Source organism: Hyperolius riggenbachi, chromosome 7 (genome assembly GCF_040937935.1).
Source record: "Hyperolius riggenbachi isolate aHypRig1 chromosome 7, aHypRig1.pri, whole genome shotgun sequence".
NCBI classification, from domain to species: Eukaryota; Metazoa; Chordata; class Amphibia; order Anura; family Hyperoliidae; genus Hyperolius; species Hyperolius riggenbachi.
Genome location: NC_090652.1, coordinates 313386167 through 313410764, shown reverse-complemented (window position 1 = coordinate 313410764; position 24598 = coordinate 313386167). Strand labels below are relative to the sequence as shown.

General features: G+C 48.1%; 1 protein-coding gene across 1 annotated transcript in view; it reads right to left on the bottom strand.

Moving 5' to 3' along the window:
* Positions 1-6461: 6461 nt before the first annotated feature.
* GLI2 (GLI family zinc finger 2) overlaps positions 6462-24598 on the bottom strand; it is a 205291-nt gene continuing 187154 nt past the window's right edge. Inside the window, exons 12-14 of the mRNA XM_068246150.1 lie at positions 18898-19164; positions 12008-12344; positions 6462-8745 (exon numbers count right to left, since the gene is read on the bottom strand). Of these exons, the coding sequence (XP_068102251.1) occupies positions 6470-8745; positions 12008-12344; positions 18898-19164 (2880 nt within the window). The 3' untranslated portion in view covers positions 6462-6469. The remainder of the gene's footprint in view (positions 8746-12007; positions 12345-18897; positions 19165-24598) is intronic.

The following is a 24598-nucleotide window of genomic DNA, read 5'->3' as shown; positions in this document are numbered from 1 at the left end:
TCATACATTATTCAGACCTTTGTACAGATTATGTACAAAAGAGTAACACAGATTGATAGCCGAATACATGGCTAAGTGTGACATCTGGAGACTTGGAGACTTGGCGTCTTGGCGGCCATTTTGTTAGCAGAAGCGGGAAACATGCGGCCAGTCAGGTGACCGGGGAGCACCGCTGAGGCACTTTGAAAGGATTGTACTCTTTATTTCCTGAACCACAAGACCCAGCATACTGCTGAAGGATACATGTGCCTTCCCTGTGGCCTGTTTCCATCGTGGCACCATCACAATCGTTCATTGTTGGGGAGGGGGTTATTATATTGTAACAGAGGATACACTTAGATTGAAATTGGCAATGATTGATCCAACTTTACGTTGCAAACATTTTGCATGAAATCTACACGGGATCCGGAATAATTAGCACCTCATTGGCTATCGCTAGCGGCCATCATACGCTATTAGATACTCTCAGTAGCTTGGGTGTTACATTTGATAGAAACAGCAAAGCCATTGAAAATGTAGGCACCTCTTGATTGATTGTTTTATGGCTTGAGGACAAATCGGGAAAATCTGTTCTCTGTCTAATCAAGTGGGCTGGAGCAAAGGAGGGCTGAGGTTGGATCAGTGCACGGGAGGGTTGTTGGTGGAGCTGTGTATAGGGTTTGTTGAGTTTGCAAGATGGCTGTGGGTGGAGCTAAGGGCATGGAAAATGTGAGTGGGAGGAGCAGTCTGCAAAAGGGCTATAGGTAGAGAAGTGGGTGGGAGGGTTGGGGGAAGAACTGTGGGCGAGAGGGTCATGGGTGGAGCAGTGTGCAACAGGGCCATGGGTGGAGCAGTGTGTGAGAGGACCGTGGGTGGAGCAATGTGTAAGGGCTGGGGGTGGAGCAGTGTGTGGAGGGGCCATGGAGAGAGAAATGTGTGGGAGGAGCTGTGGGTGGGAGTGCCATCAATGGAACTGTGTACGAGAAGGCTATGGGTGGAGCAGAGCATAGGAGGTCCATGGGTGGAGCAGCAAGATGGGGGCTGTGGGTGGAATGTGTGTGGAGGGGCCATGGAGAGAGGAGTGTGTGGAAGGACTGTGGGGAGAGCTGTGGACAGGAGGGCCATGGGTGGAGCAGTGTGCAAGAAGGGTGTGGGTAGAGCTGAACATGGGAGGTCTGTGGGTGAAGCAGTGTGCGTGAGGGGTGTGGGTGGAGCTGAGCATGGGAGGTCCGTGGGTGGAGCAGTGTGTGAGAGGAGCTAAGTATGGGATAGCTGTGAGTGGAGCAGTGTGTGAGAGAGGTGTGGGTGGAGCTGAGCATGGGATAGCTGTGAGTGGAGCAGTGTGTGAGAGAGGTGTGGGTGGAGCTGAGCATGGGATGGCTGTGAGTGGAGCAGTGTGTGAGAGGTGTGGGTGGAGCTGAGCATGGGATGGCTGTGAGTGTATGAGTGTGTGAGAGAGGTGTGGGTGGAGCTGAGCATGGGATGGCTGTGGGTGGAGCAGTGTGCATGAGGGGTGTGGGTGGAGCAGTGTGTGAGAGAGGTGTGGGTGGAGCTGAACATGGGATGGCTGTGAGTGGAGCAGTGTGCCAGAGGGCTGTGGGTGCAGCTGAGCATGGGATCGATGTAGGTGGAGCAGTGTACCAGAAGAATGTGGGAGGAGCTGAGCATGGGAAAGCTGTGTGGGGAGCCGAGTGAGAGAGGGGTGTGGGAGAAGCTGAGCATGGAAAAGCTGTGGGTGGAGCAATGTGCCAGAGGGCTGTAGGTGAAGCTGTGCATGGGATGGCTGTGGGTGGAGCCGTGTGAGAGAGGGGTGTGGGAGAAGCTGAGCATGGGATGACTGTGGGTGGAGCTGTGTGAGAGAGGGGTGTGGGAGAAGCGGAGCATGGGATGGCTGTGGGTGGAGCAATGTGCCAGAGGGCTGTAGGTGAAGTTGTGCATGGGATGGCTGTGGGTGGAGCGTTTGTGAGAAAGGGCTGTGGGTGTAGCTGTGCATGGAATTGCTGTGGGTGGAGCAAGGCATGGGAGATCAGTGGGTGGAGTGATGTGCAAGAGGGCTGTGGGTGGAGCTGAGCATGGGAGGGCTGTGGGGGGAGCAATGTGCTAGAGGGCTGTGGGGGGAGCGAGGCATGGGAGGTCAGTGGGTGGAGCCTAGCATGGAAGGGCTGTAGGTGGAGCTGTGCATGGGATGGCTGTGGGGGGAGCCAAGCATGGGAAGGCTGTGGGTGAAGCTGTGCATGGGATGGCTTTGGGTGGAACTAGAAATGGGAGATCAGTGGGTGGAGGGATGTGCAAGAGGGCTGTGGGTGAAGCGGTGTGCGAGAGGGCTGTGGGTGGAGCTGTGCATGGGATGGCTGTGAGTGGAGCAGTGCATGGGAGGGCTGTGTGTGGAGCAGTGCATGGGATGGCTTTGGGTGGAGCTAGGCATGGGAGATCAGTGAATGGAGGGATGTGCAAGAGGGCTGTGGGTGAAGCAGTGTGCGAGAGGGCTGTGGGTGGAGCTGTGCATGGGATGGCTGTGGGGGGACCCAAGCATAGGAGGGCTGTGGGTGGAGCTGTGCATGGGAGATCAGTGAATGGAGGGATGTGCGAGAGGGCTGTGGGTGGAGCTGTGCATGGGATGGCTGTGGGGGGAGCCAAGCATGGGAGGGCTGTGGGTGGAGCTGTGCATGGGATGGCTTTGGGTGGAGCTAGGCATGGGAGGTCAGTGGGTGGAGTGATGTGCAAGAGGGCTGTGGGTGAAGCGGTGTGTGAGAGGGCTGTGGGTGGAGCTGTGCATGGGATGGCTGTGGGGGGAGCCAAGCATGGGAGGGCTGTGGGTGGAGCTGTGCATGGGATGGCTTTGGGTGGAGCTAGGCATGGGAGGTCAGTGGGTGGAGTGATGTGCAAGAGGGCTGTGGGTGGAGCTGTGCATGGGAGATCAGTGGATGGAGCCAAGCATGGTAGGGCTGTAGTAGGTGCAGCTAGGCATGGGAGGGCTGTAGTAGGTGGAGCTGTGCATGGGAGGTCAGTGGATGGAGCCAAGCATGGTAGGGCTGTAGTAGGTGGAGCTGTGCATGGGATGGCTGTGGAGGGAGCCAAGCATGGGAGGGCTGTGGGTGGAGCTGTGCATGGGATGGCTGTAGGGGGAGCTAGGCATGGGAGGTCAGTGGGTGGAGTCATGTGCAAGAGGGCTGTGGGTAGAGTGCTGTGTGAGAAGTAGCTGTACTCGCCTTGTATTGCATTGGTCAGTGTAAAGCTAGCAGTATGAATATTATATCAGATCTCTGCTGAGATTAGATCTAACATCGAGTGCCGGAGGCGTCACTAGGGTTGATGTCACCCGGTGCGGGAAACTCATGGTGTCACCCCATGCATCTTCAACCTCCAGAACGATCGATCGGATGCCATTATTGGTGCCAATCAACGACAAACATTTGTTCTATAGATTGTTCACTTGATCCGAATTTCGTAACAATTTTTTTAGTCTGACCGGATTGCTGATCATTTTCCCCTTCGTTGGTGGCCCTGAACGATCGTTTCCAATCAATGGTTCGGGGTAATTGGATCGGTCATGAGCACCTCATATCCATGTGTCCCGAGATCTTCTCATGATTATTATTATTCCCTGAACCGTGAAGAGCTCCCAGGTGCACTTCTGGTTTTTAGATCGGTCCACAGTGGAAAAAAGTTCATTACAAGAATGGTTTTAAACTTTTTTTGTTTCCTTAGTTACAAATAACTGGATTAACCATCAGAAAAACACCCAACTTATTCTAACGATGGACATTTTTTGAGAATTGTGACTTTCCTCACATTCTGCTGAGGAAAGGCGCAGGGCTAAACCATGTTTCATAGGGGACAGACTCTGCTCACCCCGCCACATGTGGTTTAGTCCTTGTCACAAAGTGTCAGAAGTGATTCAGGAAAGATACTCAGATCACCTACAAAGCTAGAGCAAATAATAAACAGGTTGTTTGGTGATATCTGAAAGAGGCAAATTCTGAAAGCAGTCATGCAGATTAGTGTACATTCTAAGCATCCCCTTCGGAGCTGAACTTTCAAAATTAGGTTATGTAGCTTTGCTTGCCTGGAGCTGTGCACCCATCCACAAAACATCTGGAGCCTGTTATTTTTGCTTACCAGAGTTTAGGTCTTACAATTTCTCACCACCTGTAAAGCAGGAATGCTGAGAAATGTAGCTTGGCACTTATTGTCTTTTCTCCTTTGGGTGTCACATGGTCACATCCAATTGACCTCCAACAGTTGAATCCAGAGAGAAGAGGAAATAAAAGCAGGTATTCTGTCCACCCCCCTGCTTCTATGCAATGTTTATATTCACTAATCACCTTGATTACTGTTAGAATTAGCCTCATACTATTTTGTGTTGACTTACTTCAAAGTTTAGCTCTGTGTCCGATACAAAAAAAAAAAAATATTAATCCAACAACAAAATGCTTCTTTACCCCCCAGATATCACCAATCCAATGCAACGCGCTATATGTTATGAATGCACAGACCATTCCTCAGGTGTAACACTACCTTCAGCTACTTCCTGTTGAAGATATTTTTTGAACAGGAAGTAGTTGAGGGCGTTGGGACACCTGAAGAAGTGTCTGTGCATCCCTAACATGTAGTGTGTATGTCTCAGAAAGTGAAGTTTCTTCTACATGAAACAAACCACCTGTAGGGAGAAGAAAACGTACAGTAATCCCCAGGTATGCCTTTCGCTGGCCCCCTTTTGTATTTTGAAGGTCTCCTCTCCTGACCCCACGGTAGGCAGTAAATGTTCAGTGGGTGTGTCTACTGTGTTTTATTGCTGTACAGACACTGCTTTGGGTCACAGGACAAGTAAGAAGAGTCCTTGTTCATCACCGCAGCTCACCTCACCTCCCCATATTGTCTGTTACTTAAGATGGTGGATGATACGGCTATTTCTGGAAAACCTGTTAGAGGATTTCCATCTCTGCTATAGCAGGGCTGGAGGAAAAAAAAGGAGGACCAGAGATGGGAGCCTTTCTGAGGATGTACGTGGTCTGCCCCGGTAGCCATGCCGGGAGGTCTCCTTTGAGGGAAACCTGAACTGAGATATATGTGGAAGCCACCATCATTTTTAGTCTGTTCCTGTAGCCATGCCGGGAGGTCCCCTTTGAGGGAAACCTGAACTAAGCTATATGTGGAGTCCACCATCATTATTTAAGCTATAAGCTTATGAGGTTTTTTTTGGAATAAAATATTTACCACGGTAGAGGGAAGCCTTTGGGTCCTCCAGAAGATTTCCTGATCCTCCTCCACCTTGCCGTTCCAGCTCTGGAACCCCCGAAGCTTGCGGCCATGCTTGCGTATAAGAATGAGCGCGGCCACACTGCGCAGGCACGCTTTTACATGCGCAGTAGCTTGGTCAGACAGGGATGTGCACCTGCACAGTGCGGCCGAGCTCGACAGGCTTTGGGGGGTCCAAACCCTGAAACGATGAGGAGGGTGACGGGGGAAGCTTTCTCTACCTAGCTAAGTACCCATTTGGGGCACTTTTTTTTGAATACAGGTACACTTTATTTCCAGTCACACTCGGAAACAACCCATTGGAGTCTGAGCACTAGATCTGGATATAGGCTACGTCAATACCTCAGAAGATAGAGGCAGAGGATCCATACAACGGCCAAGCTTGCTGTAGGTTAAACTACAATGGTACTATCTACATTATACTCAGTTCAGGTTTCCACTAAAAGTCACATCAGAAAAGACCACATATGACATCATAATAATTAGACAAATTAACATTTTGACACAAACAGGAAAGAGCAGGCCAGTTAGGTGACCCCTCGGAAGTTGCCGGGAAACTTGGTCCACTCTCTCCAGTTAAGTAAAGAATATGGCTTTGTGTGATGGCACAACAGGTCTCGTTTCCACGCGAGTTAAAACCGTTCAGACTATTTACAAACAGGATGTAAACAAAGGTTGAGGCTTTTGTGGCAATATTGCTATAAAAAATAATTCTGTGCCCCAACAAACAGCAGTTTTCCCATCTTCTGAAGTTTCCCAGAGCGTCAGGCTCTTTATTGCTTAATACAGCAGTGGTTTGAAATGAAGTCTAAAATCTCTGAGCAGAATTCTGCGTGAAAGGTCACTTCTTCGCTCACCAAAAGTTGTGAAACTTTGCAAAAAGTTTATATTGGGGACTGAAAATCCCACATCCTCTCCCGGTCGTGGAAGGATGTGGACGACGAAGGAAGCAGATAGCAAACTAGAAAAATGCAAGATAAATTAATGACTTTGCTTGATGTGGATGACTAGAAGATTATCTCCCCTGCTGCAGTAATTCAGTTCTGTGCAATGTTTACTATGTGGGGTTGGCAGTTCCACAACTTGAACCGCAGCCAGCGTTTTTTTTTTCACTCGCTTGGCAAGTTACACTTTGGGCAGAAAAAGTTGTCCTCAGTAAGAAAGCTGCGGCCTTCCCATAGGTGACCTATACAACACAATTGTGAGATGCCTTCAAGGCTTGGGCTTTGAGTTATGACATGAGGTTGAGAAATTTGCTCTCCTCGGCTAATGTGGTCAGCATAGAGCTCATATCTCCGATTGCCATATTGCTTATCCCAGCGGGGAGGGAGGGGAAGGTCAGAGAGTTCCTGGGAGTTGTCAGGCGGGAAGAGTTTTGAGAGAGGCCCTGGAGGAGTCCTGGGCTCAGAGTTCCAGACATAAGACTGGACTGGTCTCCATCATCCATGATGGCGTCAAAGTCTATAACTGGTGGGGGTTCCAGAACGTGGGAGTCCACAGTGCTGGTGACTTGGTTGACGCCTGGCGATGGCATGGTGGAGACCTGCCTCACGGTAGAGTCCAGCCCTGTGCTGTAATTCTGATTCTGCTCAAACATTTGTATTTGCCCAGAATAATACAGTAAGCCATTGTCTTTCCCATTCATACATGGAGTCTCTTCAGCTTCTTCATTTGTCCTTTTTGGCGTAGCCTCTGCTGTCTGCTGGCATGGACTCTGCTCATTCACTGAGTGTGGGCTCCTCATGTAGTTCGGCTGATGCCCTGAGTGAATGCTTTGCGGCCTGTTCGGAGGATGAGGCGGTGGCCTTGGCTGAAGCATGACATTTACTGGTTGTGTAGCCAAAGCCATCTCACTGTGCTGAGAAGGGAACATGTTCTGTTGGGTCTGGCTGGTGTAGGGATTTGTTCGATGAAAGTTCTCATGATTTGTGTGGAAGTTGCTTGAATAGTTTTGAGCTTCTGATCCATGCATGGTCACCCCACCACCATTGAGTGCCACATGTTGATTATTCATAGAGTTGGTGTTCTGCGGAGAGTGCATATGAAGTCCAGGTTTATTTGCTGGGTTACTACAGGAAGGTGAGAGTTGGTACTGGCCTTCATTACCAACTCTGGTGTTCAGCATATGCTGAGACTGGTTATAACTGGCCTGCTGGTTGAAGTCAGAGTTGGCATGCTGGCATGAGTTCAGCTGTTGTGTCCTTTGCTGCATATAGTTAAATCTATGATTGTTCACACTGGCATTCCTCATTGGGAGGTCTTGTTGTGCCAGGGTCAGGTTACTTTGCCTTGTCTGGAACAACTGTTGGTTGAAGTTTTGATACTGGCCAAAGTTCTGTTTCTGCGAGACCACTGCCAAGTTCCCTTGAGCAAATGGTTGTTTTGGCATATTGGCTGCAGCATCCACGGTACCCGAGCTTACCTCGTTCCACTGGACGGGCATGTTATTTTTCTGCATGCTGATAGAATTCTGAGTATCCCCAACTGGTGCAAAGCTTACATTTGTGGAACCCCCAGAAATCCTACACTGAACCTGTGCTGATGGATTGCAATTCTTCATACTGCTTTGGAAATGTGGAGGCTGACCACTAAACTCTGCAGGAAGGTTGCCGTCTACCGCCCCTCTATTCTGAGATTTAATGTACTGTACAACGTCATCTGGCAGCACCAGGTCATCCTCTCCACCTGGAATTTCCAAGTCTGCAGACATGGCTTCCATGATGACGTTCTCAGTTATGCTGGGCGGTCGCGGTGAATAGATGTGCCTATGAAGACTTCCATCTGAGCGTGTGTACTGTGGGAGGACAGCATTTCTTCTGTCCATAACTGGAGGAGGATGCAGGGTATTCATACTGTTCATGCTGTGAAAGCGCTGAACCCTTGGGAGATGCTGGGTGTCAAGTCCTGCTGTTGTCCTCACTGGGTCACTAGCTCTTCTGGCATTGTTCCCAGGAACTTCATGGGGATACATTGCCATTGGACCGTTTCCAGCGCCGTCACTACACCGCCTGGGCCCTGGGTGTTGTCTAAAGGAAGGCAAGGAAAAGTCTGGCCCATCTAGAAGTGACATCTTGTTCCTCAAGCTCATTTTCTCCATGTTGGGGAGAGGGGTTGGTGGAGGGCCACCTGTTGCTGCAGCGTACTTGGCCTTTAATCGATACTGTTGCGCCGGCGTGAGGTTCAGGAGAGTCGGCAAGCCATTATGCTGGCTGGCATCACTTGACCTTCTGGATGCATCGGTAGAGATGGGATCATAGGAGTCAGCAGAGCTGTTGTTGTTGTGTTGCCGTCCTCCAAACTGCGAAGCCTCGCTGGAGCGGCGGCTGGAGAAGTACGGGGAGATCCCTGAGGAGCGGCGGCTGGTGTAGGCTGAGCTGATGGTGCTTGAGTTGCTGTCACGTCTCTCGTTAAGATGGTTCAACATGGTTATGTCATTCAGAGTCAAGTCTGAGATTCTTTGGTTGGTCATCACACCGCTTGGAACACCAAGGTTATCGATGAAAGAGCCTGGAAGACAAGAAAAACACATTTAACCCCTTTAGGCAAATCCTTCTATCAATGAGAATTACAGTCAAAACAAAAATCTAAATTTGGAAGTCATCTGATATCAACAATATATGAAAAGAAAGAGTAGATACACCATTATTCAAAAAATTGGTGTGTCAGAAAGTTAGTAAAATAAAATATTACAAAATATTACATTTCTAGTGAGAAAATTGAACCACTTAGGATCACTGTTGTTCAGCCCTCCAAGTACCGTAATGTATTTTTTACATGCTTTAGACCCCTTCTACACTCAAAAATAAACTAGGCAAATAATAACTTCACAAGATAATTTTACATATACCGGTAGGTCCATCCTTTGATGCATGGACTTTCCATCTTCCTCATTCACTTCATCGATATTCAGTTGTATGCATGTTAAATGGTTAGAAATTAGAATCCTAAGCCAATCACAGGCCTGGCACATCTTCATGAGGACATGGACTTGTGGTGCACAGTATTGTTGAGTCCCAAGCTGCTCACAAGGAGCTACATAGTCCTCAGTGTTCTTAAAGAGAACCAGAGATGAAGCACCCTCTTGTATTTTCCCTTGTAAATCAGTGGGAACATGACAGTAAACACCTAATCTGCTCTTTGTTTCATTGTTCTCTGTTTAATCTGACTGTTATCACCTCTGATAAGAATCCCCGACTGAGTACTCAGTCTGGCTTTGCTATGGAATGATTATAGCCGAGTCTGTCTTCTCTGGTGTCTTTTCAAGCCCAAGCCTGCCCCCTTGTGGCTCTGCTATAATGACTCAGCTATAATTATTCCCTGCAAAGCCAGACTGAATGCTCAGTCCAGGATTCTTATCACAGCTGATAACAGACAGTGAGGATGAAACAGAGAGCATGGTAAGTGTTTTCTCTAATGTTCTTACTGATATATATGGTAAAATACACAAGGGTGCTTTCTCTCTGGTTCCCTTTAAGCCTGGTACGTACATCAAATCTTGACAGGCCAATGTTATAGCACCTCCATGTAGTATGAGGGTACATTTATTTTTGAATACTATGAGCAGATTGTGTATGTAAACCCTCATACTACATGGATGTGGTAAAGTTGGTTAGGGCTCATTCACACTACAGGCAGCGGTAAAAAGGCTAAAACGCTGCGTTTTGAAGGCGTTTTAAGGCCAACACATTACTATCAAATGTAAAAAAGCTCCTGGGAGCTTCAAAACGCAACGCTCCAAAACACTACGTTTTGGAGCGTTGCGTTTTGAAGCTCCCAGGAGCTTTTTTACATTTGAGAGTAATGTGTTGGCCTTAAAACGCCTTCAAAACGCCTGCAGCCAAAACGCAGCGTTAAGTGCGAAAGGTAAAATGAAAGTCTATGGACTTTCATTTTACCTTGGAAAATGCCAACTATGGCCGTGGCGTTAAAACGCCACAAAAAGGCCTCTAGTGTGAAAGGGCCCTAAGTGATTGGCTAATCATAGTTAAAAGCGTGTACCAGGCTTTAGACCTAGTATACACATGCAACTTTTATTGGCCAATAACTGGGCAATTACACCACTTCCATGTAGTAGGAGGGCCAACAGATTTTAAAAACTAGTATGAACAGATTGTGTAGGTGAGCTCGCATGCCACATGGTGGTGGATGTGTAGACATGGCTTTAGTCTATATGGAGAGGTGTACAGCTGCAGGCATGCACCGCTACACAATGATTTTTTTTTACTTGAGGACCCTGCGGGGGAATGAGAGGATGAGGACAGGAACGGGAAGGCTCTATAGGAACCAGAGCCTTCTGATATCTCACATGTACTGGACCTCCTATGCTGGGAATATCTACTGGACCTCCTATGCTGGGAATATCTACTGGACCTCCTATACTGGGATGTCCGCTAGGTTCCTGAAACTAAATCTAGACAAAATGGAATTTATGATCTTCCCACCCCGGTCATCCATGAACCTCCCAGATGTGCATGTCACTGTTAACCACACTACCATTCGCCCTACCTCTCAAGCCCGCTGTCTGGGTGTCACCCTGGGCTCTGCACTCTCCTTCACTCCTCACATCCAAAACCTCACAAAGTCCTGCAATTTCCCCCTTTGTAACATTTGTAAGATTCGCCCTTTCCTGACCTCTGCCACCACCAAACTCCTCATCCATGCCCTCATAATTTCCCGCCTTGACTACTGCAGTGCCCTTCGGTCTGCTCTCCCTATGACCCGAATAACTCCACTGCAGTCCATCATGAATGCGGCAGCCAGAATTATCCACTCCTCCCATCGCTCCACCTGGGCGGCTTCCCTTCGTGAATCCCTCCACTGGCTTCCTATCCAGTCCAGAATTAGATTCAAGATACTGTGTCTGACCTACAAATCTGTCCACAAAACCTGTCCAACCTACATTTCCGATCTTAGTCAGAGGTACACACCTAGCCGCTCACTCCGCTCTTCCAATGAACTTCGCCTAACCACCCCCCGCATCACCCAGTCCCATACACGCCTCCAGGACTTCTCAAGAGCTGCTCCAACACTATGGAACTCCCTACCTCCACCCATTAGGGCAGCCCCCTCCTTCAACATCTTCAAGAAGGCCCTCAAAACTCACCTCTTCACTCTGACCTACTATCCCTCACAAGTGCTCTAAACCCACAGCTGAACTCTGGTCCCCTACCTTTCGTGTCCTTACCTCTCCCTCTAGATTGTAAGCCTTTGGGCAGGGTCCTCCTCCTTTTGTGTCCTACCTGATCTTGCACCTCCATTACTGAGAACCCATGCTATGCATCTGAGTGAACCTAACTTGCCTAATCTCCATGCTCCCCTCCAATGACTAAGCATTACCTTGTACTCATACTGTGCTGTGTGATCTGGTTTTCTTGTATTCCTGTATTGTCATATTGCTGTATGTCACCCCTAAATATTGTCTGTAACCTAAACAATGTCCTAATGTCAACCTAATGTCCAGCGCTGCGTAATATGTTGGCGCTTTATAAATACAATAAATGAATAAATAACTGATATCCCAGGCGTACTGGACCTCCTATGCTGGGAATATCTGATATCTCAGACATACTGGACCTCCTATGCTGGGAATATCTGATATCTCAGGCGTACTGGACCTCCTATGCTGGGAATATGATATCTCAGGTCTACTGGACCTCCTATGCTGGGAATATCTGATTTCTTAGGCCTAATGCACCTCCTATGCTGCCGGCCTGGTTGAGACTCGCCCACCAGAGACTACACTTGTGGTTGCACCCAAGACGTTGCTTACCGTTTCCGGGGATGGCCGGAAGTTTGGTGTTCCTAGCTGGTGGAGCCGGGCTCATGAATGCACAAGATTCCTTCAGCGTTTTCAGCTTTTCTTTCTTAAGCAGCTCCAGCCTTTGGACTGTCGTGCCACCTTGTTTCCTGAGCTGCAGGCCGACCACTGCTGTACCAGAAGAGACGGTGGAGTCCACCACTGGGCCGATGTCCTCCAAGCCAAAGAAGTCCCCCAGGCCTCCCTCTCCATGCAGGCCCATCTCTACTCCGCTGTCAGTGTTGTTGGCATTGCCAAGTGGAGAGGGTTCACTGCTGCATGACGACTGACCACCAGGGCTGGGCTGCATCTACAGAGGGCGAGAGAGAGGGGGAGGAGTCAACAAATCATTCAACATATCACTCAGGCAGATAAAACCATGACTACAAAGAGGGTCTTGCTTCATATAACCAGAGAGTAGGGGATGCGGGGCGGTGGGTGTTGACATGCGACAGAAATTTTTTGGGTGCCGTAGTTGGACACTGACCATACATGAGATATGATCAATTTCCTGATCAGGTGCATAACTAGAGGGAAGCAGGGGGGCCCAATCTACTATCCTTCCCTTCCTCTGATACAGGGGACCATCCTAAAGATCAGGTGTTTTTGTGGCTACTCTTGTTATGGGTGTCAGGCCCCTTTCCCACTAGTGCTTTGCGTTACCCTGTTTTCACTGCAGGGTAACGCTACACCAATGAAAGTGTATGGGGCCTTTCATACCGGGATGGTGCGACGGAAGTGACTTTACCGCCGCATGCTGACGCAAGGGAAACAGCGGACCTTAAGTCATGTAACTCTATGGCGACGCAGACTTCTTTAAAAAAAAGTTTTTAACTTGCCGCGCACGTGCGTGGAAGCATATTTTTTTCAATACGCTCCTGCCACAGGAAGTGAGCGCTAGAGAGCCTCATTACCTGCTTGGCTTACGGACATGTATGAACGTGGAAATCCCCGAAGGCCTTTTTTAGCGGGGGGGGGGGGGGGGGGGGGGGGAGAAGGAATGCGATCATCTAACTGCATCACAACAGCAACGCAGGCCGGCACGACAGTGTGAAACCGGCCAGAACATCATGGTAGCCAAACTTGTTTTTTGATCCTTGAGAGAGGGTCCACAAGGCTGTAAGGGGCAAGAGAACATTGGGGGGGACCAATCAAGGTTTTCTGGGGGGCCCCAGTACCTGTTATGATCAGAAACCCATTACTAGTGGCTCCCCCTCACTGCTACGGACTACGCTGGTTGGTAGTGGGATCTCTGCATGCTACAATCCCCAGCTCTGCACATCTGCTACACTCGATACCGGGAGCATTCCCTCGCCGGCTAGGTTCTTGTACTTCTGCGGTGGAGGGATCTCCGTGCACCTGCCTCATCCATTCCTACAGACTCCGTTTCCCCCATATGATTATTCTTTCTAATGGGAAGTCTGGTGGTTAGATCTCTGCACGTACAGGTTCTCAGCTCTGCACCCTAGCCATGGATTCTCCTGTCATTCCCACATACTACCAAGGCATCCTGTGTCTCCCCCCCCCCCCCCCCCCCCCGATTGCATTGGATAATTCTATTCCTCGGGGCTCCAGTGTTGAGATCTCTGCACTCTTAGGCCGTGTTCACTTTTCAAACGCGGACGGTCGTGCGTTCGGAACGCAATGCATACGAACGCACGCCATCCGCGTTTGTATGCGTTGCGTGGTTGATCCCATTCACTGAAGTGAATGGGTCAGCCATGCGTTTCTGTAAAAAATGCGTGCAGCATGCGTTCCCGGACCGCACTGGTCTGGAACGAATGCAGTGTGAACATCAGACAGTTCAGTCTATGCACTCTCTGATGCCGTGCGTGTTGGCCTCCTGCATGCGTTCCCAAAACTCGTCTGGAAACGCGTGCAGTGTGAACGGGGCCTACGGGCCTCCATTCACACTAGAACGTTTTTCCGCGATTTTGGCAAAACGCTCAAACGCTAGCGCTTCTAAAAAGCGCTAGTGTAATAAAACCCCACGGGCCCGTTGTTATTTGTGCGATTTGCGCTAATCTCCGCAATTCACCCAAAATCCCGAAACGCAAACGCGTCGCCTTCACCATTTTCAGGCGATTTCCCGGTGTTCACGTTTCAGTGCTATAGAAGCACTAAACGTGATCGCGGAAAAAAAAAAAAATCGCTGCAGTGTTCAGTGATTTTTCCGCGGGAAAATCACTCCCGCAAAACGCCGGCATAAATCGCCAGCGTTTTGCGTTTTTAAGTGTGAATGGGCCCTTAAGTTCCAAGCTCCCCACAGTTCCCCACCCCCTACCAGATTTCCATAACATGTAACATGGGACAGATGGGAGGAGAATAAGCGACATGGAGGCATCAGAGTGGAGAGATGCAGGAAATGGAAGATGAAAAGTAAATCTCTCCTGAGACGGGGAGAACGTTGGCTTTCGATGATTGTGAAAAACCGTTACACACATAGACAATCTCATATCATAGAGGCACAGAGACCCCCCCCCCCCCCCCCCCAGGTTAGACAGACATGCAGAACGCAGAGAAGACCCCTCTCACCTCGGTAAGGTCTGTCCTTAGGAAAGTATTAGAGAGACAGAGAGACAAACATGCAGTTAGTGAGGAGTTAATGAGGACAGATAAGTTATATTACATCCAATTACCACCCACACAGCTCATGGTCCTCATACAATTCACCTTTTCTCCCAGGAGAATTTTTTAATTTTCTGTTTAAGGTGTACCTGTGATCAAGGAGGATTTATACTCACCTGGGGATTCATCCATCAGCTCCCTCGATGTCATCCTGGTCCCCTCTGTTGTGATGCTGTCAGCCCCTGGAAAAGTACGCCACCTGGTTCAGACTGAACGCGGTACTGGGCATGAATGGCAGTAGCTCGACAGAGCATTGCACTGCATTGAACCGTGGGCAGCACGGTGGCGTAGTGGTTAGCAGCCTCGCCTTGCAGTCCCAGGGCACTATCTGCTCTGAGTTTGTATGTATTCCCTGTGTCTGTGTGGGTTTCCTCCGAGCACTCCGGTTTCCGCCCGCATCACAAAAACATTCAGATAAGTTAATTGGTTTACCCCTAAATTGGCACTCGACTACAATACATACACTACATGAGATTATATAAATATATATATATATATATATATATATATATATATATACACACACACACACACACACATATATACATACATATAGGACTATGGTAAGGATTACATTGTGAGCCCCTCTGAGGGGAAGTTATGTGACAAGACAATACACTTCCAAGCTGCGAAAGATGTCAGCACCATATAAATAATAAGAATCGTGCAATTATGTGATTTAATAGATTTTCAATAGATTCCCTGCTGCAAGGGAAAGGAGTCGATCAATTTGCCTCACTGGGTGGCAATCTATATGAGTATTGCCAGCTAAATGTATGTAGAGGCACCAGTCCAAACCTAGCAAAAACATTTATTTCTTTTTGGTTTTGTGTACAGCAGGGAAGGGTTTGAACCTGTCAATTTGTTACTGCTGTCTGTATCCCTGTTGGGGAGAACATGACTTGCTTAAGCTTGGCATACACATCCAATTGTGATTGGCCAATTGTTCCACTAACTATATAGTACGAGGCCTTACCTCTGCTCATAGTATTCAAAATTTGGCCCGCATGTTACATGGCAGTGGTAAAATTGGTCAGTGAATGGCCAATGAAAATTTGGATATGTGTATGTACCTTTACTTTCCCTGTGATACCATACGCTTTGTATAGGAGGCCGTGAGATCACTAGGGCATAAAGTGGATGACAGCAAAAATACGTTTTTCATGATTTGTGCGTCTGTCCCTAGAAGAGATTGTCACGCTTCCTGTCTGAACAGGAAGTGGGTATAGTTCCTCCCAGTGTGACCCCAGCAGCAATAAAAGTGAAAAAAACAAAAAAACCCAAACACTTCATAACCACTTTATCCCGTCTCCAAAGCAAACACAAAGTTTTGGGTTGAAGTTTGGTTTGAAAGTTTTTATGACAGGGAGTCTTGTGGAATCACTTTAGGCCAGAAACCAGCGACTGATCAGACTTGTGGCTGTTCAGTAATTACGACAAGACCAAACGACGCAGCTATCGGAATCTCGCATTAATCTGTCCCGACAATAATTCGTTTTTAATGCCACGCGTCGCTTTTCCAGGCAAAATATTAACACCTCTGATATCCGAGCGGCAATATTACCGGCAATCTCGGCACGGATAGGACATCTAGCGAGCTATTAACGCAAGGCGAGAACATAAACCCCAGGCGTACCTAATGGGGGGACATTAACACGGCGAGGACTCACCGAGCGGCGCGCTAATTGGCTGACAGATTACCCGTCCGGTGCGGCTCATCAGCGCTGGGTTAATGTTTATATCCGCTAATATCAACATTACTGTTCCATTTCCCCTTACCCGGCTATGCACTAAAGTTTACGACCGGCAGAAGCACGTGCTGTAAATACACATTACAAGCCGCTCCCGGTGTGACAGCTTTAGACGCCGTCGTTTGCCGCGACATATTTAATGCGTAGCAGAGTTCAGCTCATGACTGCTTAACATATAAAACGCGCGGAATATTCAGCGTTACGAAGAGTATCCGTGGTGACGGGAACAGCGCTGGTCTCTGTGCGGCCAGACTGAAGTCCAATATCCCATTATATAAAGATGGTGTTGGCTGTCAGAGTGTCCTCTCTCTCCCTGCCTGACCCCAATACCTGTATCTGTACCTCTATGAGAGTTATAGAAACACGTACGCATCTGTGACTGTTATCTCTCATTTATCGGACACAGGTGATGAGGACCAAAGAGAATTTTGGTCCTCATCACCTGTGTCTAATAAATCCTCAGTAACCCGAGGTGAGAGTGATATACAGGCTGCCATATTTCCTTTTAAAGGGATACTGTAGGGGGTTCAGGGGAAAATGAGCCGAAGTTACCCGGGGCTTCTAATGGTCCCCTGCAGACATCCTGTGTTGGCGCAGCCACTCACCGATGCTCCAGCCCCGCCTCCGGTTCACTTCTGGAATTTTAGACTTTAAAGTCAGAAAACCACTGCGCCTGCGTTGCCGTGTCCTCGATCCCGCTGATGTCATCAAGAGCGCACAGCGCAGGCCCAGTATGGTCTGTGTCTGCGCAGTACACTCCTGGTGACATCAGCGGGAGCGAGGACACGGCAACGCAGGCACAGTGGTTTTCTGACTTTAAAGTCAGAAATTCCAGAAGTGACCTGGAGGCCGGAGCATCGGTGAGTGGCTGCGCCAACACAGGATGTCTGCAGGGGAGCGTTAGAAGCCCCGGGTAAGTTCAGCTCATTTTCCCCCGACCCCCTACAGTATCCCTTTAAGCAATACCAGTTGCCTGGCAGTCCTGCTGACCCTCTGCCTCTAATACTTTTAGCCACAGCCCCTGAACAAGCATGCAGCAGATCAGGATCTCTGACTGAAGTGTGACTGGATTACCTGCATGCTTGTTTCAGGTGTGTGATTCAGACACTACTGCAGCCAAAGAGATCAGCAGGACTGCCAGGTAACTGGTATTGTTTAAAATGAAATAAATATGGCTGCCTCTATATCCCTCTCTCTCGACTAAGGGTCAAACAGAACTTTTTATACTGGCAGATTTCAGCATGAAATCGATTTGACGTTGGCCCAGCAACTCTGCCCCCCAAATGTAAACTAGGGGCTGGGACTTGGGTGGATATCACAAGTAGTTACCCCCGCACACCCAATTTGACCACATCGGACAGAGATTTTTGAGCATGTCCGATCGATGCATTCGGCCTGAAATCGATCGAATAATTGATTGGGCAGACCTGTTGTAGCACCGATTTTCAGTCAATAAGATCTAGGCACCCAATCTACACGATACAATTCTTTGTACGATTCGATTACGATTCTATTTACGATTCGATTAAATCCGACATGTCCAATCGGGATTCGATTCAGTTCGATTTGCAATTGCAAAACAGTGGACATGTCTGATTTAATCGAATCGTAAATAGAATCGTAATCGAATTGTGCAAAGAATCGTTTCGTGTAGATTGGGATTTAGGGTTTATGCAAGATCATAAAATGGTGATCTTGAATCACAAAAAACAACCCCTACTTGTCTAAATTTCGTTTTTCATCTCAGTTATGTTTCATGGGCATCAAAATGTATTATTATTTTTTTCTTATATCAAATAGATTCTGTTTACCTCATAGGAAACTTGTACAAAGAATTTAAAGAGTATAATATAGTCTTTATTATATTCAGAACTAAAAAGATTATTTTAAAATTATACGTGAAATATGACCTGACACTATTTAACGTATGCCGTGTGCTGTCAGCAGGTGGCGCTCTACAACTTTATTTCTAGGCTTCTGGCGAGATCAGGTGACTTTACACTCAAGCTGCATTAAAAAAAAAAAAAAAAAAAAAAAAAAAAAAAAAATCGGAACCAAGCTTTTTTTTTTTTAGCGATCACAAAATCACAGAAAACTGCTCTTGGTGTAAAACAATCTTAAAGGTGCCCGTACATGGTGCCATTTTTTCAATTAGATAATTTTGTTCGATTATATTTCGTTAGATTGAATATAAACATTTTACCAACATGTCCGATCAGATTTTTATTGGAAAAACGGGATCTTTATCGGAAGAAAAAAAAAAGATTCTTTGTCTTTCATTCGATCATTTTGGTCACATAAATGGGAAAAAGGAATGTTTTTATTGGACCGTGTATGGGAACCATTAGGGTGACAGGATATGAGAATGTGTATAAATCTATAGACATGACTGAACTGCGCATTAATCTGTTCGCCAGTGGGGGTTGGGGGAGAAAGTAAGTCCCCATAAATGTAGCGGTTCCCCTCCGCTGATAAATGACATACCATACTGTCCTCCGTCTTGATTGTCCTGGTATGGAAGGAGTCTTCGCGGTTGCTGGTGACGCCGTTCATCTCCGCATGTTCAGCGTTCAGCCTGTTACCGGCGTCGCTGTCTCCGTTCTCTCTGGGGCCGGGCCTGTGGACGGTATCGTTACGCTGCTTCTTGGTGACGTGGGCGTCGGGCCCGTGTACCGTCTTCACGTGCTTCCGGAGGGAGCTGGGGTCCGTGTACCGCTTTGTACATCCCGGGATCTTGCAGATATACGGCTTCTGCGGGACAAGAAGAAAAACAGCTTTTCCTTCATGAATGTTTCAGCCACTTTTCAGAACACCAAATTTACCACCGGCTGCAACCAAATTCCTTTAAAAGGAGGTTTGCATGTTTCCCTTGCACACTTTTTGAGATGAGAAAGAGGGACACTTAAGCCACACCCCTGATCACGCCCCATCACACCCCTAGTCACGCCCCCATCTTACCCCAAGTCACGCATACAATGAAGATCTTATAAGAAAGATAGGTTATTTTATAATTCAAACCACACTGGTCCTTTCTATCCTGGTTCATTTTCCTTCATAGTAACATTTCAATCAAACATTTTTAGTGTAGAAATAATAATATTTACATAGAAAGAGGGACAAAGTCCTGAAAGAGGGACAAATGAGGAGGAAAGAGGGACAGGGCTCGCAGTGAGGAACAGTTGGAAGCTATGTATACAGCATCATCACCCCTAACCATAATAACTAGTTAATACCCAGCAGGGTTGATCCAGGGATTTTATCTGACTGCCACCTGGAATCGAGTGGGAATTTTTTCCCTTTAGGTTCGGTTCCCATCTGTGGCCGGACCACGCAGGACCAGCGGGAGGGGACAGTGCAGGGGACAGTATAGTGTCTGCTGTGATGGTCCGCTGTGGTCAGGCTGTAGCTCAGGGCAGACACGTTACCCCCCATAGGCTATATGTGCGAATGCATCTGCCTGTCCGGGATTATCACTGACTGCACAGAAGTGCTGCCCACAATCGGTCCCACTGATCCATTGTAGACTGACAATTGTGCACTGTCTCTCCGCTGCCCCGTTCCGTCAAGCATTGTTCACATCTAAAATCGAAATCACTGACGGCAGCGATTTTCGATTTTTCCCGCATTTTATTTTCTCCTCACAGCGCTTAGATTTTGTATAAAGCGCTTTTGCAGAACGATTTGTTTTTTCACTTCCTAGCGCAAGTCAGGAAGTGAACTCTTTGACCTGGAACAGAATAAAAGCAATGTATTTCATTTTAAAGGCGCTGGAGAAATCGCTATACAAAGCGCTTTGAAATTTCCCTATACCTTTAATTGAGCAAAAACGCTCAGAAAATGGTACAGGCAGCGCTTTGGTGAGCGGATCGGAAACTGCTCAGATGTGAACTCTCTCATAGGGAATCCTTGCACAAGCTTTTTAGGGCAATTTTCAAAATCGCCAGCGATTGCAAAAACGTGTGAACGAACTCTCACTCCGTTGCTCTCTGCTCCTCATCACCTGTGTCTGATAAATCCTCAGTAAAACTAAGGGTCAGACAGACCTTTTTATACTTTTTAAAAAGCTCAGGACATCGCTTATTCTGGTTTAGCATTTAAAGGGGAACTGAAGTAAGAGGTATACGGAGGCTGCCATATTTATTTCCTTTTAATCAATACCAGTTGCCTGGCAGCCCTGCTGGTCTATTTCTCTGCAGTAGTATCTGAATAACACCAGAAACAAGCATGCAGCTAGTCTTGTCAGATCTGACTTTAAAGTCTGAAACACCTGATCTGCTGCATGCTTGTTCAGGGGCTATGGCTAATAGTATTAGAGGATCAGCAGGGCTGCCAGGCAACTGGTATTGCTTAAAAGGAAATAAACATGGCAGCCTTCATACACCTCTCTCTTCAGTTGTCCTATAGAGCCCTGTTTGGGCTAGCTGAATCGTAAAATCGCAAACCGCTAGCGATTTTACAATCGCTAGGGTTTGCTAAATAACATAGGAATCGCAGTAGGTTATTTCCACTACCGCGATTCGTTTTTGCCTCAATCGCGATTGCGCCGCGGATCGATATTTGCCGCGATTTTGCTACAGCATAGCAAAATCGTGAACACAATCGCCGGAACTTTCCTGCACTTTGCTATTCAGCAATCGCTAGCGTTCAGCGTGAACGCTAGCGATTGCTAGTGGAAAAGGGCCCTTAAAGTGCCCATAGATCTAGCAGTGTATGGGCAGATCAACCAAGAGACAGACCCCTCTTTGATCGAATCTGATCAGAGAGAGATCTGATCTGTCCACACACTGCAGTCCAATTCCTGACCGATTTCAGAGCGTTATCATGCTCTCTCTCCTGTCCTTTTCCCTCACTCTGTCTCTCCATTCCCTCACTCTGCTCTACATCATGGCCTTATTAACTAACACGATCTGACCATAAAGCGGCAGGAGGTTTTTTCACACCAACACCTGGAGGATGCTGGGAAGGCCGCAGGGCCCGCATGGTGAACATAAGAAGATTTATCCGCACAGGTGACTCATTTCCTCTCCACGGCTGGCTGGACGGTTTGATTTTTATAGTCCGCGCCTGCTTATCAACTCCCAGAAACGCTGCATGACGAGAAGGGTGAGCCGACCAGCTGCTGCTACCTCCAGGACCAGAAATACTGGCAGAGAGCAGGCCCTGTGCTGTGCATGGGCCCTGCTGCTAACTCCAGGCACAGAAATACTGGCAGAGAGCAGGCCCTGTGATGTGCGCGGGCCCTGCTGCTGCTACCTCCAGGCACAGGAATAGTGACGGAGAGGAGACCCTGTGCTGTGCCCGGGCCCTGCTAAAAAATACATTCTACAAACGCTAGCCAACCAGCTGCTGCTACTTCCAGGCCTAGAAATACTGACAGAGAGCAGGCCCTGTGCTGTGCGTGAGCCCTGCTGTTGCTACCTCCAGGCACAGGAATAGTGACGGAGAGGAGACCCTGTGCTGTGTCCGGGCCCTGCTGCAAAACACATTCTACAACCGCTTCCATTCACACTGTTTTCTGGTTTACCGAATGCATTAACATAGAGTGACCAGATTTTTGTAGGCTCAACCTGGGACGGGGTGAATTGGGGAGGGGGGGGGGGACTGCGGCGCGCCGAGTCGAAAAATAGGGGGTGCGCCGAAAAATTTGGTGTCTGCAGCGCGTGCGAAAAATGGGCATGGTCATGACATTCTATGGGCGGAGCTAACAGAATGATGCAACAGCGAGGCATAAGAAAGCAGTGTTTACGCCGTGATGTGGTCAAACGTGGATTCACATCATAGGTGTGCAGAAACTGTGTGATGCTATTTAATAGTATGCCATAACCCCAAAGCAGCAAACACAGCCAACTATGAACATTAAATAATAAATGCAGCAACAGTTACCCCAGACACCACAAAATAAACGCAATGTGCAACATTTCAGCACAAAATAATCGCATTGCGGGCAAACATGTCAGCATAAAATAAACGCAATGGGGGCAAACATGTCAGTACAAGATAAACGCACTGCGGGCAAACATGTCAGTACAAGATAAACGCACTGCGGGCAAACATGTCAGTACAAGATAAACGCACTGCGGGAAAACATGTCAGTACAAGATAAACGCACTGCGGGCAAACATGTCAGTACAAGATAAACGCACTGCGGGCAAACATGTCAGTACAAGATAAACGCACTGCGGGCAAACATGTCAGTACAAGATAAACGCAATGCGGCCAAACATGTCAGTACAAGATAAACGCACTGCGGGCAAACATGTCAGTACAAGATAAACGCACTGCGGGCAAACATGTCAGTACAAAATACACGCAATGCGGCCAAACATGTTAGTAGAAGATAAACGCACTGCGGCCAAACATGTCAGTACAAGATAAACGCACTGCGGGCAAACATATTTGTCTCCAGTACAGGGCTCCGCCTCCGGACGCCATCTTCCCGTAGCCCTGCTCTGCCTGTGCCTTCCGGAGGAGGACAATGCAGGCTGGAGCGGGGCTGCGGGGAATGAACTAGCTAGTTCATTGTACGGTGGCCAGAGTCCCGAGGCCGGGAAGTCCCGCTGCTAAAAGCGAGACGTTTCCCGGGACCTCATGCAGCCTGGGACAGCGCCCCCCGAAGGCGGGACGCGTCCCGGGTAAAGCGGGACATATGGTCACCGTAATTAACAGTTTGTGCATGGAAGCCAATAACTTTATTCTGCAACTTTCCTGTCCGATCCTCTGCAGGGCATCAAATCCCACCATCAGCAAAACTGGCTGAGGCCTCCTTTCCACGGACTGTTGAGCTGTGTGCTCAGCAAGCAGTTACCAGGCAGCAGTGAGCAGTTACCAGGCAGCAGTGAGCAGTTCAGTAAGGGCTCGTTTCCACTGTAGCGGTGCGGAATCGCCTGGATTCCATCGCTGAAGAAATCGCATGCGGCTGCGTTTCCCCATGCGGATTTACCCGCGATTTTGCATGCGATTTCGCATGGCAAGGAGCCAGGCGAAATTAACCATGTTACTGCCTGTGGAAAGTTCCATTGCCTTTCATGCGAAATCGCATGCGACATCGCGGGGAAATCCGCATGGCAAAGTCGCATGCGATTTCCCTATTGAATGCATTAGCGGCGATTCGCCCGCATTCCTGCCGCACGCGAAATCTGACGACCCTGTTGTGCAGATTTTTCCGAAAACCGAAAAACGCCGCCGCCGCCACACACGTGGAAACAGCCCCATACACTAACATTGAGTATGCGAATCCGCATGCAGTGCCCGCATGCGGATTCGCTATAGTGGAAACGAGCCCTAAAAGAAACAGGAGCGCTCCTCTGGTGCATTCACTTTTTTACTTCAAAACAGACATCCTTCCAATCGCTTCCAATCTCCCCCTTTTTTCATTTTAGTAGTGTTTTCTGTTTCTCCTTTTTTTTTTAAATAATTTTTTTAACAAATGTCTTTTACAAATTTTAAGCATGACCTGCATTCTAAATGTTCTTTTCGCAAGTTTTAAGCTTATCTATTAAAGACAAGCCTTTTAATTATGTACTTAATTAGCCCGAACGGAGCTCACTCAAACATGAGGGGAACACTCAACAGCCACTCCCCGATCCCTCCCACTTCAGGAGAGTCAAAAGGAATTTTGCCGCATTTGCCGTTGCGTCACCTGACGAAGGCGTGGTCAATGACGAAACGCGTCGTGACTTTAGGCTCCAGCGCAACCCGGACCCACCAACTGCACCCCGCTCCACGCTGACAACATCGCTCTTGTCGCTCCGACCAAGCATAGGAGCTAGGAGAGGACTGCTGGCAGGCCTGAGACGCGCATATGATTAAACACATACTATAAGTGTAACCATTAAGTGTGTCTGATTTGAAGTAAAAAAGTTAATGCACCAGAGAAGCGCTCCTGTTTCTTTTACTGTTTTGCATAGGATTACTGGCGCCACCCAGCACCCGGAGCAGCACCTGCAAATTCCCTAAGTCCATCAGAGTGCGAAGGCAGCGCAGGATTAGTTCTAATGTCTAGCAGTGAGAAGTTACCAGGCAGCAGTGAGAAGTTACCAGGCAGCAGTGAGAAGGCAGCAGTGAGAAGTTACCAGGAAGCAGTGAGCAGTTGTGAGAGTTTGAGAGGCATTTCACTGCCTATGAACTGTCCGTGGAAAAGCACTGCTTTTGACTTCAGTCAGCAGAACTCGGTGTGCTGTAAATA